This window comes from Zonotrichia albicollis, chromosome 4, assembly GCF_047830755.1.
Source record: "Zonotrichia albicollis isolate bZonAlb1 chromosome 4, bZonAlb1.hap1, whole genome shotgun sequence".
Classification (NCBI taxonomy): domain Eukaryota; kingdom Metazoa; phylum Chordata; class Aves; order Passeriformes; family Passerellidae; genus Zonotrichia; species Zonotrichia albicollis.
In genome coordinates, this window is record NC_133822.1 from 26,566,096 (window position 1) to 26,586,862 (window position 20,767).

General features: G+C 44.6%; 1 protein-coding gene across 2 annotated transcripts; it reads right to left on the reverse strand.

Annotated features, from left to right (window-relative positions):
* Positions 1–2,355: 2,355 nt before the first annotated feature.
* YBX3 (Y-box binding protein 3) lies at positions 2,356–19,874 on the reverse strand. Of its 2 annotated transcripts, none has more exons than XM_074539216.1 (9): positions 19,596–19,874; positions 15,484–15,547; positions 13,713–13,746; positions 8,914–9,003; positions 8,158–8,280; positions 6,881–6,975; positions 4,649–4,820; positions 3,129–3,229; positions 2,356–2,720 (listed from the first exon to the last, which is right to left on the reverse strand). In XM_074539216.1, exons 1-8 carry the CDS (start codon positions 19,810–19,812, stop codon positions 3,164–3,166), a joined length of 861 nt encoding a protein of 286 aa, XP_074395317.1. In that variant the 5' UTR covers positions 19,813–19,874; the 3' UTR covers positions 2,356–2,720; positions 3,129–3,163. The 2 variants fall into 2 exon arrangements, with proteins under 2 accessions (XP_074395317.1, XP_074395318.1); XM_074539217.1 differs by having other exon boundaries at positions 6,881–6,972; positions 19,596–19,871.
* Between the last annotated feature and the right edge of the window lie 893 nt (positions 19,875–20,767).

The following is a 20,767-nucleotide window of genomic DNA, read 5'->3' on the forward strand; positions in this document are numbered from 1 at the left end:
AGCCAAACCAGCAGAAAGCAGAATGATATCTAAGGCCATGGCTTTGAACTTGGGATGTGCAAGGAGACTCTGTAAAAAATCCACAAGTAACAGAGTCAGACATCCACAGCTGATTTCATAGGCCTCATAACAAACTATGTAGCACAGGCTTTATTTCCAGCGCTTTTTCCAACAGAAAGTGTTTCACTTCCAAGGCACTTGTTGCACCTGTGTAGTTCTCCCACAGCAGCAGCACTGTCTGAGACAGAAGCTTACAGTAACACCTATATCTCTCACCAGGCTGTGAATGCCTTGTATTGCAATTATGTTCAAATGAAACCATGCACAAAGGAAGGCCTACAGAACTGCCTTCTTCCTTTCTTTATCCTCCTCAAAAGTTCACAAGCCACAGGGAATGTTTTCGCAGCCCATTAGCTACTCTGCAAATTCAAAATCCATGGAGCTAAATGTCTTTTTTAAAAAAAAAAACAAACCAACACAACACAAATAAGCTCTCATCTGAAATTCTGCTTGAGGCAAATAACCCATAGCCTTATTTACAGCACAAGCACCAGCTGCCAAGAGATATGACCTTCATTATTGAGCACCAGGTTTATATTTTTTTTCTGGCAAATTCAGCTAACAAGTGCATAAGAAGCCTAGTAAAGGAACAACTTATGTACAGCCCAAGACATCTAAGATGTAATTTCAGTGAGTGCTTTAAACTTTGCTAGAGTTAAGTTTACATTTTCATAATCAGGGAACTGAGAGGGATGAAGGAGGTTATGTCAGTGACTGGCGTCTGTTTTATGCAAACATTCTTACTAAAGGCAGCACAGAAATAACAAATAGAACTCAATGCTAGGACATTACTTGCATCTCTCCCTCACTTTCTCCATTCACTAAAAAAAGAAAAAAGCCAGTTAGGTACTTTTGTTAACCTGATTCAATCTGACCTACATTTTTGCAGAGATTAAGAAAATTCTCTTTAGCCTGTCAAATCTCTCAAGGAAAAACACCTATTGAAGGCAGTTAAAGTAGTTTTTATGACAAGTTCTGCATTAATATTTCAGTATTTATGAATATCTTGCATCTCCTTATTATGGTGAAATTATCAACCTCTCCCCAGTATGTCTGCACATTTAGTTTGGAGCAAAATTTAAGCCTAAAAAAATTTATCCTGCTTAAGAATTTTTTAAGGCACCATTACTTATATTTTCGTCACCTTATTGCATTTTTTGTCAAAACAGACATGTTTCTTCATCTTCCAAGTGAAGATTTCTTCCTCAACCAAGCCTATGGCTTTCACTTCACAACCATTAAAAGGTTCCTAATCCCTTGCCATTCAGGCAGGTGTAAGCTTTGTAGCTCAGGCACCACTCAGCCTCTTCCACCCTCCTTGTCCCCAAGGCAAAGGCAATAGGGTGCAAGGGTCCTTGCTCACCTTCCCAGAAGCTGGAGGGAAAGAGCTTTTGAGTGCAATTTTTTATGCCCTGCACTCTCTGCTCAATTCCTGAATAAAAACAGGATTATTTGTTTGAGAAATAAATATGCTTATCTAGGATTTGGGTAGCAGCAACTGCAAGACAGTGAGAAATGCTGGACTAGACAATGAAGGACACAAGATATGCACCCACATTCAACACCTGGAAGGCAGCCAAATTTTAGGGAGGAACATTAAAACACCCCTGATATTATAAGATAGCTGAGTACTTTGCCCATTAACATAAGATGGTACAGGTACAGAGATTTCACTGGTTTGAAATAGAGTGGAGAAGCCAGTCAAACATTATTCAAAAGAGAAGCTTAGATGAAGTGGTAGTTACTACACAAGTGTCCTTGAGCAGAGTCTCAAAACTTGGATTCTACTGTTTACACAACACAAAAGCCTAGCAAAACAGATGAGAAAAAAAACCATTCCAGGAACTCACTCCACATCCCCTAAACTCCTGCCACAAGACACTAACAGGAAAACCCAACTATTAAACCATTAGAGTGAAAGGAACAGAGGGAACACTAAGTTATAGCTGTTTAGTCCAACACTTCTGCAAAGAAATCACGAAAGTATATATTCACATAACCATGCTCAGGTATCATCCACCAAGACATACCAAAGAGGCAGCTCTCTTTCACATATAAGCACTGAAGGAACAAGATTAAAATAATGAATTATTTTAAAAGCAAACATAAAAAAATACTCTAAACCAGATTTTTTTTGGTAGTTGAAATCACTTTTATTTGTGAGGAACGTCACCCATGCTGCACAGTTTCAAATAGATCTTAACAAGGAAAGCGGAAGTTTGTCCTCCCCATGTCCTGCAGTGAACAGGACTGGCACAGAAAAAAAACTCACACTTGGGAGGTTTAGCACCAGCATCCAATACAAAAAGCATTTTATTTAAATTTTAGTTCTTTGGTTGTTTTTTTTTTTCCCTTTTCAGTTTGATACCAAAAGAAAAATTGAAAAAAATCAATACTAGCAAAACAGTGAAATTCTAGGGAAAAAACCCCAAAATCAAATAGCTCAACAGTTGCTGTTAAAACTAGGGAGGTGGTTCTTTCTGAATCGCGCTCTCTTTCTCTCTTCATGCATCTATCTTGTAGGCGTTCCCTGGATCTCAGCTGCTGGTAAATTTTCTTTTACATTTTGGTATTTCAAATCTTTGTTTTCGTCATCACTGTTGACAATTTATTGCTTGTTTGTTTCTTTGGTGTTACTTTTGAGTGATACTTTAGGACACCTGTTGAAGAGCCACATGTTAAAAAAATGCAGTTTAAGTTTCGCTGTCTCAATAAATAGACAAGATGTCAAATGAAAAGAATTATAACAGGCAGGATAAGCACAACTGGCTTATCCTGTCCACAATCAAGATCTTCCTAAAATAAAATAACTCAACAGTAGATATTGCTACTATACAGACCAGAGAGCTTCCTGGAAAAAAAGAAATCAATTATAAAGTAAAACTTACTTTGTGACAAATCCAGAGGCAGAGGGAAGAAAGAAGAGAAAAGCAGTATCTTGGTTTGCCTCTACAGCGCTCTCAGAACTTATCACAAATATCAACCCCTACACAAGGGGATGTGGCCAGAATCCTAGAAGCATACACACTCTGCTTTCACTGGGAAACAGAACTGTCCATATTCCTCACCTGAGCGATGGTAAAGGTGCCTGGGCAGCCGGACATTACTCAGCACCACTCTGCTCTGTCACTGGAGCAGGATTTTCAGCGGGTGTTTCAGTCGTCTTTGCCTGAGACACAACAAACTCTTATTATAGGCAAAGGCTGACCTCCACACCCTTCCTCTCTTCAGCAGTACAGCCAGCATAATGCAGGTTTTAAAACAATCAAGAAAAATGCATCCCCAGAAAATATTTAATTTTAATGTATTTCTTGTAATTGAGTATTACACAGCAGATTCTGTCAAGGGAACACCTGAAGTAGACACTGAATGAGAAAAATCTTTCCTCATTAAAGTATAATCTGTGTTTGCAAACAGTTTCCTGAAATTATCTGGTTCAAACGGTTCAGGAAATGGATCTAGAGCTTTCAAATCCACCTCTCATGCTACATACAGAGTTAAGGTTTATGGAAGCAGGAAAACACAACTGTTTGCCTTTCAAAAATAATTGTTACAGTCTGACCCCAATTAAGAACTATCCAGAAGCACTCCCTATCCTACTGCCTTTTAAGTTCATTTTAAGATCAGGTGCTTATTCTCAAAGAGCGTCAGAATCAGGAGGCAAGGAAATCAGCATGTCAGATTTGGTCATCAGACTTATCCAGCACATGAATACATTTATTAAAAATTCACACAGGGCAAAAGGTCTTGGGCATTCATCCCATTAAAACCTCTGCTACATACAATCATTATTAACTCGTTTGGGTTGGAAGGGGACCCTGAAGATCACCTTATTCCAACCCTCTGCCATGGACAGGGATGTGACGGTGGTCACATGGGTTTGGAGGGTGAGAGAGAGACAAGAATGTTGATTCCATGTTCAGAAGGCTTGATTTATTATTTTATGAATATATATACTACATTATACTAAAAAGAATAGAAGGAAAAGTTCTCAGAAGGCTAGCTAAGCTAAGAATAGAAAAGAATGAATAACAAAGGTCTGTGTCCCAGCAGAGAGCAAGACCCAGCTCTGCCATGAGTGGTCAGTAAATCCAAACATCCACAGGAGACCAATCACGGATCCACCTTTTGCATTCCACAGCAGCAGATAACCCTTGTTTACACTTTGTTGCTGAAACTTCTCAGCTTCAGCAGGAAAAATCCTAACGAAAGGATTTTAATGAAAAGATGTCTGTGATACAGGGACACCTTCCACTATCCCAGGCTGCTCAGAGTTCCATCCAACGTGGCCTTGAACTCTTCCAGGGATTGGGCAGCCACAGCTTACCTGGGCAACCTGTGTCAGTGCCTCACCATCCTCATAAGGGAAAATTTTTTTCCCTCATATCCAATCTAGACCTACTCCCTTTCCGTTTTAACTCATTCTCCCTTGTCCTGTCACTCCAGGCCCTTGCAACTGTCTTGCCTCATCTTTCCCTTCAGGCCCCGCAAGGCCACAATGAGGTCCCCCAAAGGCTGAGGCGGCCCAACTCCCCCAGGGCTCCCTGGCAGGGCGGTGCTCATGCCCTGAGCAGCTGCCTGTCCGTACCTCCTTGCCCTCCTGTGGCGGGGCGCTGGCTGGGCGCGGCCGGCGCCGGTAGTTGTAGGGGCGCCGGTAGCCGCGGCGCAGCGGCTGCTGGCTCATGGCACTGGCCTCGTGATGGTTCTCCTTGTTTTCAGCCTCTCCAGTCGCCGGGGCAGGGCGTGGGCGAGGGGGCCCTCTGAGAGGAGCAGAAAGAGGTGGTAAGAACAAAATCAAGAAAGGTTCAACTACAGTAATTTTAGCCCAGCAAAACATCCCAAAACCAAGTATCATCCTCAACGGTTTTGAGTTCTAGCAAACCATCCCTTCAGGGTTTGGCTGACATATGGTTGGAAAGGAAAGAGGAAAGACAAGGAAAGTGGGTGTCTCTTCACTGCTGAAGCTACATCACCATATTCTGCTGTCTGTCCTGCAAGGAAGATGCAGCTAGCTAACTTTGAATTGCTAGCTAGCAGGAGAAACAAGCCAGTAGTGGCCACACAGGCTGATTGCACTGAGTTAGCTTTGACATGGCTAAATACCAGCCTAGTCCTATTCTTAATTAATGGTGGAGTCCTTGCAATCCTCCTCACTTCTACCTGAAAACCATTCCTGGATCTTGGCTCTTTGCCTCATGTTGCCCCTCTTAACCAATTGGGAAAAGCACCTATCACAAGTGAGCTGCACCTGATTAGCACTAAGCTATCAAGTCCATGTTCTTGATGTATACAAGAGCATTTCACCTGATTTCTAGTGTAAACAGTGTTTATAAACTGTCAAAACACAGCCAAAATCCAGTTCCCATTAGCTAATCCACAGCCACCTAGCCCCAAAAGCCAATTTAACTTTTCCAAAGGAACATAACAAAAGTGCCAGTGTCACTGGATTGAGTGCCTGTAAACAAAAGCAATATCTGTGAACTCAAACAGAAGCATTGTGCACTGATAGGCTGTACCATTCCTCTCATAGGAAAATTGCATCAGAAAATAACAAGTTTCCATTAGTCATGGACAAGTTACTCAGCCTGTGATTCAACCCCATGACGTGCAAAAGCCTCACTGGACTTGCTATGGCACTATCTCTGACTACCCAAAACTAATGAAGACTTGCAGGAATTATATTTATTCAGCTTGGATGCCAACAAGCAGCAAGCATCAGTAGTATCCCATTTCCCACAGTCCTAGATAAAAGAGCCAAATTGAACATGAATATGCATCAACAGAAAAGCCCAAACTAGAGGTGGAAGGCTTGTGGCTTTAGACCCAGATTCCAAAAGGATGAATCCATTGTGCATTGAACAGGCAAGTCATTACAATTAAGAACAGTCTTGTTATCCCTATCAAATTCAGCTTGTTGCTGCTCTTGCACTGTTATTCACCTCCTACTTTTTGTTTTTGAACAAACATGCACATGAAAAAATGGGGATTACATCATTTTTACAGTTCATCTCTAAATTCTGTATTGGAATTTGACTTCATAACCTACTTGATAAACAAGGATAATATGATGAGGGGCAACTGAGTGAATGGCAGACAAACCAGCCCCTTGAGGACCTTTAAAGGCAATTTGTCCGAACCCCTTCAACTAGATCAGGTGGCTCAGAGCACTCTCCAACCTGACCTTGTAAGGGGCTTCTACCACCTCTCTGGGCAACATTTTCAGTAGAGCACTATTTCAGTGTTCTACCACACTCATAGTAAAAAAGTCTTCCTTCCATTTATACTAAATCTCTTAATTTAAAACCATTACCCTTCAGGCTAACAAACACAACCGGCCTTCTTAAGAAGTTAATCTCCATCTTTCTTATAAGCCCCATTCAAGTACTGGGCAGTCAGCTCCCTCAGCCTGCTGGCCATGCTGCTCCTGCTGCACCCCAGGATATGGGTGGCTTTCTGGGCTGCAACTCCACATTTCCCAGCTTACACACACAAGTTTTCACCCACCAGCATCCCCAGCAGGGTCCCAGATAAAGTATAAGTTATTACTTATCCAGAAAAGTATGAGTGTTCATCTGGGAGGACATGGACACTGCAGCTGACTTCAATATGCTGCTCAGCTGTGAGAAGTAATGGGATGCTAAGAATTCTTTGCCCTTTCTAGGCCATTATGATTCTGAACATACAAGCACATGAAACAAATTTCTCCAAGTAATTAAAATGCTTCTCACTGTGCCTACCATTTGCATAAGTGCTCCCCCACTTGGAAGCCTGTACAGAGCACAAAAGCACAGAAGTGACTGAGCAGAGGAACTGTACACACCTGCGATAGCGGGGACGGTAGGTAGGATTCCTGTGCACTTGCTGAAGTTGTCCTCCTTCTGTGACCCCATCCTTGATTTCTCCCTCAGCACCCTGCTACCCAAAGAAAACAAGTGTTGTATTTGACAGGCAGTATATTAACCATAACACTGAATGCAAGCTCAAAACAAACATATCAGCACAGAAATCTCAGCATATTGGGTAAAAAGCAGCAGATTCTCAAAAGGCTTAAATTCGGGCAAACTTAAGATGAGGACAAAACAAGAGCCACCAATACTGCTCCTGTTCCTCAGACTAAGAAGCTGTTCTTAGAAACATTCTTTCTGAGCATATTAACTGCATTTCACTACATGAAATGCACTGTAAGGGGTACATGTTATGGCAAGGCAGCTACTGATCAGGACAATTCTTTATTTGAAAAGCTAACAGACATAACACAGAAATTTGCTACAGACCACTTCACATTCACACAAAGCCCCATTCCACAGGGAACCCCCCACAACAATATCAAGAGGTTTTAAGATAGAGTGTTTGATGTGATGTAATACAGTTTATCTTTCTACACAGTCCTTTCAATCTTTCAGAGATGCAGTGGTTATCTTTCCCCTTTAGTTGTTAATTGATAAAGCTGTGCTTTTTCTGGTTTGATTTTTGTTTGTGATTTGTGTTTTAAATGCCAGCCATCAGTAATGTCTGTTTTAGAAAATGTTACATGAGTTAGAGTTTCTCATGTATTATTCTTTCCCTCAAAAGAAGGAATTTAACAAGATACCTAGAAACAGAAGTGCATCTTCTGCATCTGATCCAGCAGGAAGCAAGAGCTGTGGCGTCTTAACAGCCCTTAGTAATCTGCCTTAAGTTTGACAGGTATCCTTCCCATTTTACACAGCCATTTTGCACAACCACCATGACCATACACAATTAAAAACTCTGCAATCATCTGTGATGTTCTCTCATGTATAAAAATGATCAGGATAACTAAATATCCAAAGGAACTAGGATCAATAGTAGGAACAGTTAGCATCTGACAGCAGTTGAGGTATAATTGAGAGACTCAGAACTCAAAAAAATAACACTTCTCAGTTTACAACAGCTTTGTACTGCCTGTCCACTTTGCAATACCAAACTGTTCTGGTTTTGTCGAGATGCCTTGTGCACCATAACTTGAAAGTTTATTAGACCTATGTTGCATGATCAGAAGTGCCTCAGACAGTCAGGTGAGAAACAGCCCTGCCAGTAGCATGTGTGGCAGCAGCAATGCAGGGAAATGGGACTCACACTTCGAGGTGGGCCCCGGCGCCTGCCGAAGTAGCCCCGTCGGTAGCGGCGCCGGTCTGCAGCGTAGCGGCTGCCTTCCACAGGGACTCCATCTGGACCAGTGACATTGGCTGCCTCTGCACCCTGTAAGGGCAAAGGAAAGGTAGCCAGGGGGGTGTGAGAAAAGAACAACCAGCTACAGGGAGAAGATGAAACAGGAAAGAGGCTTATTCGCATAAGGAATGACTGTAACTTGGAACTTTCTCCTGCACAAGGCAAAAGGAGGTTTGTTATTCCCAACTCCTTAAACAAGAGAGTTATCATGAGTTAAGAGACTGAAATCCTATCCAACAGCCTGAGTTCAGAGGAGGAAGCAAGAAGGAACTGACAGTCAAAAATAAACCTCAAAAATGTTCAGGAAAGTAGAAGCATAAGGAAATTGAAAGTTCTTACAATTATTAAGCTATCAGACTCAAAGACAAATCGTTCAGGGCAATGTAGGCCTCAGTTCATAATTACTGGGCAGGCTGTAGGCTTCCCATGTTCTCTCAAGGAACAACTGCAGATTCCAGAAGCACTAGGATGCAGTTTCCTAGTAGTTTTGATACATATCTAGAAATATGCCTTAATGACACCTTTAAAGAACAGATTTCCCCCAGAAAAGCTATATGAATGCCACCAACCCAGTGGTTAACACATCAGACAGAGACAAAGACACAGCTAAAGTTGCGATTTTATCTCTGTTGGACCATACCCTGCGGCTCCATGATCTCTCACCTTCTCTCCCTCAACCACATCAAATTCTACAGTCTCTCCATCACCAACGCTGCGCAGGTACTTCCGTGGATTGTTTTTCTTTATCGCCGTCTTGAAAGGAAAATGCATAAAAATATATTATGTTAACTTATGTTACACATTCTTAGCCCCACAGATGAGGGAAGGGCAGCATTTCTCTGCTACAATTCCAACTCTACACACCAGAGCAGTAGCTGCACTAAGGTATTTCAAATAGACTGATGTCTCTTATTTCACAGGCCTACCAATACTCAGTTCAAGGTCTCCTCTCACTATAATTTCATAAATCACCTGCAGCTCCAGGATCTGCTCTGTCCAGCACACTGGATATGGAAATTACTGCAAATCTCTGCATGAACAGAGTTCATACTCAGTGCCAAGGCAGCACTAGCAGCAAGTGTGATCTCTGCCTTCAGTCATTAGGAGAGCAGTAGACTATCTAAAGAGAACTCAAGACCCAGAGCATTTCTGTAGAAGCATTAACTATATGGTATCATGGTAAGTCATAGCAACTAGAAAAGAATTACTGTAACTCCGGTGCAACAAATTAGCATTTTATCTAAGCACTGTAAATGAGACCACAAATATTAGGTGAGTCTGTAATAACACAGAATAGTACCAGAAGAGACAGATGGAATCTTAGCCATCTCTGCGACAGAAACCCCAAAGTAGTACAATAATAGCTATTAATGATAATACTCTTATTGTTACATAAAAATAACAACACGGGTTTGGATCAAAACCAGTTATTCACCACCTCAGACTCACAGGAAACACTCAAAACTCCTGGAGCAATTTTCAGTCTACAAATACCTTGCTTGTACTCTGTGGAGTACTTCTAGGACTCCACAAAAGGCTTTTATCCAGACAAGCCTATGATCTGTTCATTAGGCAAGGCTTTGCAAACTGGAAGATGCCAGGGAGAAAAGACCAAGACATGCATTGTACAAGCTAATCCAGTCGCTATTTTCTCACTGAAAGATTATTATCTTGCACTAGATTATTAAAGACCAATTCACATTCCTGATGTGGGAACCTTTAGTTAGCATGAAGGAGGGAGGTGCAGAGCCAGCAAAGAGAAACACACATGGAAACGCAGGGCATAAACCTGGTTTAAGAAATTGGATGTGGGGCAGAAACAGGAGAGCCAGTTGTCCTGTCTGTCTGCAGAATGACCATCAGTGGAGCTGTTACCTTTGCATAGCAACAATATTTAGTCAACAACAGCCCCAAAATATTTCCAATTGAAAGAAAAATTTATTCAATTTAAAGCTCATCTTGACTAATCTAGGAAACCTACTTTCCTTGCTGCTCAATAGTCTCCTTTGTGTTTCAGGCCACAGACCAGCATGCCCTTCTAGCCATACCTTTCCCTATATCCTGAAGCATCCCTGAACAGCCTAAGGAAGGATGCAAGAGTGTACATACTATAATTGTCAAAGCAAAAATATTTCAAGAGGTTTGGGGTTTTTTAATACAGAAACAGAATGACCTGTTCAAGTCAATTCCTTTGGGATTTACTTTAGCAAGCAGAGACTCCCCAAGTACCACAAACAACTTTGTTTGCTTTCTGCTGACTCTTTAGTATAACTGTCCCACTTCTAAAAATCAGATCAAAGTGTTTGCTTTTCCATAAATTTTATATCCTAGTACTAAAACCCTTAATCTGCAGCGAAGTTATTGATTTAGTACTATTTGTACTGAAACAAGTACTATTTTACTAAAACTTCTAAACTTGTGCTTTGCATGTCACAGAGATGTCAATAAGCTGTATTTCAAACTCTTTCCCCTTCCCTGTAAGTGCAAAAGAAGAAAAGACTAAAAAATTTCATTTCAGCAGAGGGTATACATAACATAGATGAAGCTCCTCAAATACCCTTCAAAAAGCATAATGAAAGATAAAAGCAACAGTATTCCACATGTTCTGTTCCCAGCTTTATGGGCAGAAACTTCAAGAATCCAGATCTGCAACTGCCAGCAGAAGGTAGAGGCTGCAGTAGGCTGGAGCTTGTTTTATAAAGGCAATCAGGACAACTTTAAGTAAATCCTAGAAATCCAAGCAGAAACTCTAAAGCTTTACTACTTCAGCTGCAGATAAACATCACTGAAATAAGCCTCTAACAAGCCTAAGCTCTAAGCTTGATGAAAAGACTTTTACTCTGTGTATCCAGAGGGAAGAGAGCACTGTTCTCCCTGTTACTGTTTACCAGCATGCTGCAGGCTCCAGCTTCTCTGATTCAGAAGACAGATGTTTCATATTAACAGACAACACTCAACAACAAAGCCTTTCCTTTCCCAGGGGGTACACTGATGAACAGGCAACCAGAAGAGCCTCCAGAGCTAGTTCAGGTTCATGTTTGAAAGAGTGCTTTCCATATGCTCATACCACCACATCATCAGCACATCCAACCTTGTCCCAGTAACAGCCAAAATTTGTTACACTGATTCCTGGTGCAGGTACTTCAGGCTGTGCATGATCAACATAATCCAGTGCAGTGAAGAGAAAGATTAACTCCTCCTCACAGCTCATTGATTTCAACTCTGCCTAATTAAATGTAACTGTTCTGGCTGCTGACACGCTTCCTGTTGTTAAACTGTGAGACACACTGCAGCCCATGAAGCAGATGGATCCCTTCTGCTCACAGCACCTGTAGCTGACTGACACACTGCCCTGGGCAGCACCTTGCACCAACCAACCAGACAGGGATGCAAAGCAAAGAGCTGTCCTTCCCAAAAACACTGCCCGGGGCCCCTGCAAGACAAAGGGTTAACTCAAAGCAAGCCATGCATGCCCTAAAAAGAAAAGCATTTTAATCTGTACTAGTTATAAATAGCATCCAATAGCCAGACACCGAGCACTAACCCCCATTCCAATCATGAGGTCGGCCGTTCCATGCAGGGGAGGCAGGGAGAAGCTGTATCTATTCAACTAGGTCAGCCTTATTCTGAAGGGATTAGGAGTGTAATCCAGCCCCTCCCAGGCACGAGGGCACTATCAGCACAGAGGGAGCTTGAAGCAGGATGTTTGCTCACACATGGATTGGCCTCCCTCCTCAGCCAGCCTCACCAGGAGCTCTGGCTGTCCCAGGCTCTGGGAGCGAGCACATCCATGCACAAGCCAGAGCTGACTGCTGCCAAGCCAGAGCAGCACTAGAACCCTCTACTCTGCCATGCACAGCCTGCCAAGAGGGTTAATCTGATGCAGGCCTGCACATGATGTGGTATTTCTGAAACAAAGCCAGTTTTGCTCACACCAAAAGGACTTCAGCCACAGGAGACGGGAAGTGCCCACCCCTCTCCACACACACTCACCAGCTTACATTTAGGGGAACAATCTCCTCTACAGGTGAAGGAGACAAAACAGCACAGATAACACCACCTTTCTGTTTGGGTCTCAGCTTGCAGCCCTCCCAAGCAGAATAACACTGATCCACGTTATCTGTCATCAGCACAACTGCCATTTTCCAGGATATTGTCTCACAAGTATCAAGGAAACCTCATTTGTCTTTAAGGCAGTGCTGCCCATCCAGAACACATTTCTCTTCCAGAACTGTTCCCACCCTCCTCTGGACACAATCCCACCAGACCACAGATGTGTCAGCATGCCCACAGCACAGGCTGCTAAGGAAGGAAAATGACCATCAAAAATCCGTATGTGCACTGACATCTCTTGCTCTCAAGCCCACCAGCCAAACCTGGAACATGTACTGTGGACACTTCCCAACATCATTTTCTCTCATAACAGGCACTAGATTTATCCCCTTCCAGCTCCAGCCAGGTTCAGATCATGGGTGTACACCCTATGACCCAGAGAAACAGTTACCACTGTTACCACAGTTACCACTATTTAGTCATCAGGACACAAGAACTAAACTAACTCTCAGTGTTGACTCACCAGCTAAGGATATATGCACATATCCTCATTCTCAGTAGCCAGCTCTGGGAACAAACTTCCTGGTTACATTTGATAGAAATGCTGTCACACCACAGAGAAAGCTCATGCTCTCAAAGATCACATGAGCCTGCAGACATTTTATATCGGCCAAACTCTAGGGGCAAGACTGCACTTTCTGGTGAATGATGCAAAACCAGATCTAAACCAACTAATCATTTGACATCAGCATGGAGACAGCATCTTCTGTCTTGCCATTATGTGCCTGCAACCTGAGAGTCACAGTATAAACTTAGAACAGCCTCCTGACAGCTCAAGGAACATTAACCAATAACGAGCCGCTGGGCAAGCTCTCTCTGCTTGGGCATACTTGGCACACAGCCTTCCTCCTCTTCTGCCTAAGAGCAGCTGCCTTGTGCAGAAACAGCTGATGGCAACCCAGGCTGGTCAAGAGCCAGACTAGATCACTTTCTCTCCAATACCAGGGAGGGCAGACAGAACAGACCTGCAAGTGAAGAGAGCAGGAAGAAACAAAAGGCACAAGAGCATGAGGAAACAGGGGAAGGACAGACAACAGCAGCAAGGTATTCACAGAGGAATCATCTCACCAAGAGGAGACAACCAAACAAAAACCACACCAAAAAACACCTTTAGTGTTCAAATTAGAGCAGACAAAAAGGGTTAAGAAGGGTTAAAATACCTAGCCTTTCACAGAGAAGGAAAACAACCTAACATTTCTCCCTGAAAATTTCAACATACACATCCACTCAAGTTATTTGCAGAAAATATTCTAAGGAGAAGCCAGGACAAGGTTGTGGAGCTGTTGCAGGAAGCTGCATTAGAAAGCTACCATAGCACACACGTCTAAGCACAACTCCTGCTGTCTTACCTGATGAACAAACACATCTTCTTTGGTATCGTTTCTGTGAAAAGAAAGTGAGAAGTCGTAAGAGTTTAGACTTAAGAGACTTTAACAGAAATTCCTGGCTTTTCAAGTGAAACCCTCCTTCTCCTAGCCTGTAGCACATGCCCTGAATTCCATACATTCTGTCTAAGCCTATGCTACAAAACCCTGCTCTGAACTTCTATGGTCATTTGCTTGAGAACAGAAAGGATTCCCAGGCCTTCAAAAGGGTGAGAAGATGGGGGAGGTTCTCTGTAATCTTCTGGTAAATATTCAGTGTTTTCTTTTATGCAGGGCAGAGCTGATGACTGGACTGCTTGTTTTTCACTACTCTAACTCCCCAAAAACACTTTCAGAGGGACTGCAACCTGAGCTGTTACCCCAGAGGTCAAACAAGACTATCAACAGGACTGGCCACAGCTGTTAACAGAGATCTCCTTTCAGTGAAATTCAAAGCAAAGAGGCACAAGAGGTGTCAGGAGAGTCCACAGGAGGAGGACCCAGATATGAACGTGAGGTTTTCTGGATTGGGCCAGACACTTCAGGCTTCCACATACAAAACACAGAGCGATAAGTCTGAGACCTTGAATCTGTGTTCCCATACAACAAAAAAGAGCCTAAGCCCTGCCATCTGTTCACTCAATTCCTTCTCAACAAACACAACAGGTGGGTCAAAGAGTTTGTGAAGATAATGCATAATCCCAAATTTGTTGTCCTGAATTGAAGCAATAGTAGATTTCACATTAGGAAGAAAGCTAACAAGTTATTACACCACAACCAGGTGAAGGCTCTTAGATCAACTGCTATTACAGATTTTAAGAGGACTTCCTAATTAAAACACTTCTTCTAAGCTTATGTAACACTGGATAATAACCTCCAGAGACTGAGATTAATACCACACCACAACTGGCTTCAGATCCACGAACGTGGGGTCTTCTACCCCTTTCTGCACTATCCAACTCACCCAAATCTGCCTGATGTGTAACAACTCAAGTGAAATAACTTGTCAGGTATGTTTTTTGGAAGACAAGTGTTCAGCGTGCAGCAGTTTCATTACTCAAAAAAGCATACAAAACATTGAGAAGCAATACAGCCTCTCAACCACAAAGATATTTCAGCCTTAAAAGCCAGTTTCCTCCAGTAAACTGAAAGCATGGGTCCTCTGCACCTAAGGTTACAGATGTCCACCTGGAGATGACCAATCTCATCTACAGCTGTTTGGATTCTCAATGCTATTCAGAGATTTGTTTGTGCCCAGAGAAGAGGGAAAAAAAACAAAAGATACAAAGAGAAAATTTCTATGAAACTCAGGCCTGGCATACTTTCAGTGAGATACTATCAGGGAATCTCAATGAGTATCCACTGGAGGTATTCTGACCAAGCAGTTAACACTTCAAGTTTACCCAAAAGTATTTCCCCTCATCCTCCTGCCTTTGTCAGGCCTTTGAAAAAAGTCAGGCAGTCACTAAAGAGTATGTAGCTCATTAAGAGTGTAGCAGAAGTAAACATGAGAAACAGGTAACAGACCAAATTTGTAGAGTTTGACCCTTTCTGTTTTCTCCCCATGCACATAACGTTTTATTGGAGGCTGAGGTGCTTAAGAAAGTTTGCTGAGTGCCTGGCCAAAGCTGACTATCAACTGCATGAGCTTGTAGTCAGGTCCTGAGGTCTCTGTTGCAATCAGTAACACGTGGCCTATCTTGTGTACTACGAGTCTTAGTACAGCATAAATACAACTATCAGAATTTAAACATACCTGTTGATAAAGCCATATCCATTTCTGACATTGAACCACTTGACTGTGCCAAGAACTTTGGTGGCTGGAGAGAAAATTAAAGAAGTTAATCTAAAATATAAGGAAGTAAATAACATTACATAAATACTTTTATAATTGCATATGAAGTTGCAACCACACTTATTCTGTTCCCTTAACACTCAAAGTGTGCCTTCATCTCCCAGTTCAGCTCATTCTAATGCAGTAACAAGACACAGTACTTTAACACACTATTCTTCAGTCAAGGGTTTACCACACACCACAAAACCTAGCCCTATTTTCAGAATAGAGCATCTATCCCTTTTTTAGTCCTCTATCCCAGAAATGGGCAGCAAAGCTGAAAATCCCACTGCAGTTCATCAGTTCCCTTCAGGTGAGTAGCTAGACATGAAATACACCTGAAGGAAACTGTCTACAATTCCTCTCTTTTACTTATAGTTACCCTTCTTTCTTCCTTGAAAACCAGAACTGCCCAAAGAAGCAGTATCAAGTACTGTGCAACCCTCTCAAGTGGAAAGGGAGCACATCCTTATTCTGGAAAAGCTCCTTCTTGCATTGTCAGCAACACACTAACCAAGTAAGACCCCACAAGACTTGTTTTTGTTTTTTGGTTTTTTTTTTTCTTTTTTTAGTACTCCTACTGCTAAGATGATCTGTGATTGTGATGCCTTAAGTTTTAGCTTTCATATTTTTCAGACTCCGTACTGTCTTAGTAACTCTGAACTTCATATGAAGTGTTAGCAAGATCTCTTCACAGCTGAATTAGACAAAACAATTCTTTTCCAGCTGAGAACCAAGCTTCAGGCTACAGCTTCAGGCCCAAAAAGTACAAACCACAGCAAATTGATGAGAGCAATGTGAGAGGATGGGACTTCATAACCTGAAGCTGTAATTGGACAATTAATCCCAATATGTAAATAGACCAAAACTTAATAAAGTGTGAAAACTCATGACCGGTCATACATCTTGGGCAGAGCCACAGCAGGGTTCTGTACTGCCCAAGGTGCAGCCCTTGAAGGCCTTTTAAGAAACACCTGCTTTATTCCTTTAAAACTGTTTAGCCTCTGCTTCAGGTTAGCCTCTCTAGGCATCAACTGTGTAGTTACAAAGTGACCATGTTCCGTGACTTTCAGTATCAGGGCAAGCTCCTGTCTCTGCAGTAAAACAGCATTTACTTAGAAGCCACACTTCAGTGTCTTACAGGACCTGGCAAAACCTGTTTCTCCAACTTGTAGGAATGTGTAGGAGGAACTCGACAGTGATGGAGGCAGCTCAACCTCTCCTTACCTCACAGCAAATGGATGGACACCACCAACTTGTACTTTTCAAACCCCTAGTTAAAGGACAGTTCCAGCCTCTGTAATTGAAGAGCTATTACTTGTTAACACAGCTCAGTTACAGCTACTTAAGCAACCTGTGTACTTACTTGAAAAGGGTCCAGTCACCTACAGACAACTGCTTGCTAAAAACCTCACATACATGTTTTGGGGGTGGCAGGAACTCAGGAGGCAATAAAGGAAAACAGACTAGAGAATCTCCAGTTTAGAAGTTCACACCACTCTACCAGAGGCAAGACCACACTGTAAATTGTTACCTTCATCTACTCTACACCTGTATTCTTTTTTAAATATTCACAAGGAGATGATGGAGCCAACCAGACCTTTGGGCTCACGGCCCCTCAAGTAAGAGGGTCTGACAACAACAGTGCATTGTAGCACTGCTGCTATTATTACTACCAATAACAGGCCCTTTCCCATTGCCCTTTGAGAAGTGAAGTTTTTGGTCTTCTTTAATATACTTTTTAGTAGAAAATGTTCTTATTCAAAAGCAGTGACGTCTTAACATGACTGAGATACCACCTAGCAAAAAAGAGTCTGCCTGGTGCAACATGCATTCCCAAGAATTCTTGTTTACTGGAACAGAAAAACATTCCTTCAGTGCCAAACTGGCTCAGTAAACAGCGTTCAGCACCAGTATTTATAGCTGTGCTTTTAGGTTTAGTTTCATAGGGACATCACCACATACAGACACCTCCTGCTACCACAATGGCATTGGCTACAAGACCTCCCTGCACTCACACAAATCAACAGGAGGGGCCAGGGGAACACAGAAATAGTGCAAACAGTACCTGCAGGTTTCAGCCTGCTTTGAGAAACAATGCCACTACCACTGCTTCCCTCAACATCATCCCTTCCCTCCTCTGCAAAACAGCTCTGGAATCTGTCAGCCTACTTGAACCAGATTAGGAAGAAGCCTAGGAAGCATGACAAAAACCCTCAGAGGGGTCAAGAGGCTGGGGAAGGAGAGGCTGTCAAAACTCACTCTGTGGCCAGCTAGCTGCTGCTAAGTAGAGGAGTATGCACACAGTTTAAAAACAACATTGTTTCATGGGAGAGACTCCAATCTATTCCCCCTAGAACAGTGTGCTAGCAAAATTATACATCTACAGTCTCCCCTAAGTATCACTGTGGTTCAAAAAAAACTTCAGACAAAAGCATGACACTGAACATCCATGGCACAGTCACTGGTAAGCCTGAGCAGGGAAGTCTGGCAAGGAGGAGGACAAGCCCAGAGGAGAACACAGTAACCAGCTGAACTGATGAGTCACAGAAGGCACTTAGTGTGCTGACGTACATCCCACCAGCAAGTGGAAGCCCACATACTTGTACAAGATGCTGTCCTCTGACACTATCAGAGGAAACAATCACCAGCCACTCCTACCCATGACAAAATAGCCTTTTAACAAGGAGAGCCAAAGCTTCCTGTGACCAGCCAAAAAGAGAAAGTTGAGTAACCTTTACCCATATTCCTAGAAGCCAGACATCTGGATGCTTCAAGCAAGCATAAGATTTTGCTTCTAATGGGAACTCTGTAAAAGAAGGCTTAAGGGAACATAACTACACAGGTGACCATTAACAGGGACACTTGAGGTGGACTTTAATATAAGGCAATTTTCAATTAGCATTTACAGTGATCTTTTTCCTCATCATTCCTAATAAAAAGCTCGCCTAGCAATAAGGCCATTTTCCAAAACCATCACCACGGTGGTTTTCATTTTCCTGCTTGTTCAGGAAAGGTACTTCTACTTCACTTCCCCCCCACCCCTTCTCTCCAAGCAATAGGAATAGGTGAACAAGGTAAAAGCATTACCAGGAATAAAATAAGCCACATTAAGGCAAGAAGCAGCCAGATATACCAGCAGATATGGATGCGCTGATTCCTGTGTACTAATTACTGACAAATGAGGTAACGGGGGAAAAAAAAAATTAATCACACAAGCTGTGCCTTCAAGCTCTGCTTTGCTAGAATTCTTTCTAACTCCTCTCCAGAGAAATCCTTTACCTGGATTCTCTTTCTTGCAGCAAGACCTCAGTTCTCCCCTTCAGAAGAGAAGGTCCTGTGTATCCTTAAGGATATCTGGGACCCTACAATGTAAGCTTCAACTTTGCCTTTACCAAATCCTCAGAAGTTACACAGTTACAAACAGTACACCCCTATCGGCAGCAGCCTGCAGATTTGAAGTCCTGTCCTTTTCAACAGGTTGATTCTATTTAATCGCAATGAAAACGAGTCACACTTGCTACGCACTGGGCTTGAGCAGAGAGACGGCAACATGACATTTCGTTTGCCTTCTTACTGATAGTAAAGTAGAAGCCAAACCCCGCCCCTCCAAAAAAACCCCCAAAACAAACAAACCCCACTAAACCTGGAGGCATTACTAAAGCAAGATTCTTTATGGATAGAAAAGTAGTTCCAGGACCTAAACGTTAAGGAGAGGCACACAGGGTTTCGGGGGGCCGCCGCCGGCAGGTGCCGGGACGGGCTGAGCGAGAAGGGCTGAGCCGGCCGCGCCGCGCTCGCTGTCCCGCACGCTCCGGGCCGATGAGGCACACCCGGGCTCCCGCCCAGCTCCCGAGCGCGTCACGGCCGGCGCCGCGCGGCTCCCCCGGCCCGCGGGGAGGAGGCGGCCCGGCCTGACTCACGGTGTGGGGCGGGGGGAGCGCGCCGGGCCGGGCTGCGGGCGGCGGCCGCCGGCGGACCCCGCGCCCCGCTGCAGGTGCGCCGCCAAGTTGCGAGCAGGGCCCGGTACTCACCCAGCACTTTCTTCGCCGACGCGGCCGCCGCGGTTGTGGCTGCGGCGGCGGCGCCGGGGGCCGCCTCAGCAACAGCCGCACTCGGCGCGGCGGCGCTGGCGGGGCTCTTGGGAGCGGCGTCCGGGACGGCGGGCGCGGGCGGCGCGGCAGCCGCGGCCGGGACGGGCGGCGCAGCGGGCGCAGGGCTGGCGGCGCTGGTCTCCGGCGCCTCGCTCATGGTGCCGGGCGGAGGTGTTGGGTGCTCGGCCGCGTTCGGTCTTACTGCCCCCAAAATGGCCCCGCCGAAGTTTTAACACAGTCAGCGGGGGCCGGAGCGGCACGCGCGCTGCCTCATTAGCATTTAAAGGGGCCGCGCCGGCAGCCAGCGGGTGGCGTCGGGTGTGCGTCCCGTGGCGGCACGGCACGGCACGGCACGAGGAGAGAATCTACAACTCATCGCGTGCAATCTACAACAACTTCGTGAGGGGAAGCGGAGGAGCAGGCTGTGATCTCCGCTCTCTGGTGACCAGGGACAGGACCCAGGAACGGCTGGAGCTGTGTCAGGGGAGGGGCAGGGTGGGTATCAGGGCAGGTTCTTCCTCAGAGCGTGCTGGGGCACTGAACAGGCTCCCCAGGGATGGTCACGGCTCCAAAGCTGCCACAGCTCCAGGAGCGTTTGGACAGCGCTCTCAGGGATGCACAGGGTGGGACTTTTGGGAGCGGTCTCGCGCAGAGCCGGGAGCTGGACTCTGTGATCGTTATGGGTCGCTTCCAGCGCAGGGCGTATTCCGTGATTCGGGGACATGGCACTGCACGGCGTGGGTGGGCGCTCTCCGGCCGCTTGTCCGTGCCTGTTCGTGGCCACACGCGCACACAGGTATGTGTGTGTCCGAGTGTCCATGTGCGCGGTCCCTGAGGCCGCCCCGCTCGGGGCGCGGCGCGGGCGCGGCGCTGGAGGGAGATTGGGCGGGTTTGGGGCGCGGGTGCTCCGTGCGAGGCAGGAGCGCGCTGCTGAGGGGCTGCGGGGCTCGCTGGGGGCTGCGGGGTGAGTGCATTGGCGCGGTCGCCCCTGTTTCTTCCCACTTTTCTCCCGTCGGCACTTTCATTCCCGCGGGTGTCCTCCAGTTCCCACCCTCCCAGGGCGTTTCGCTTTCACCGCTGCTGTCCCGCTGCTGCCTCATTTCGCTGCCGCT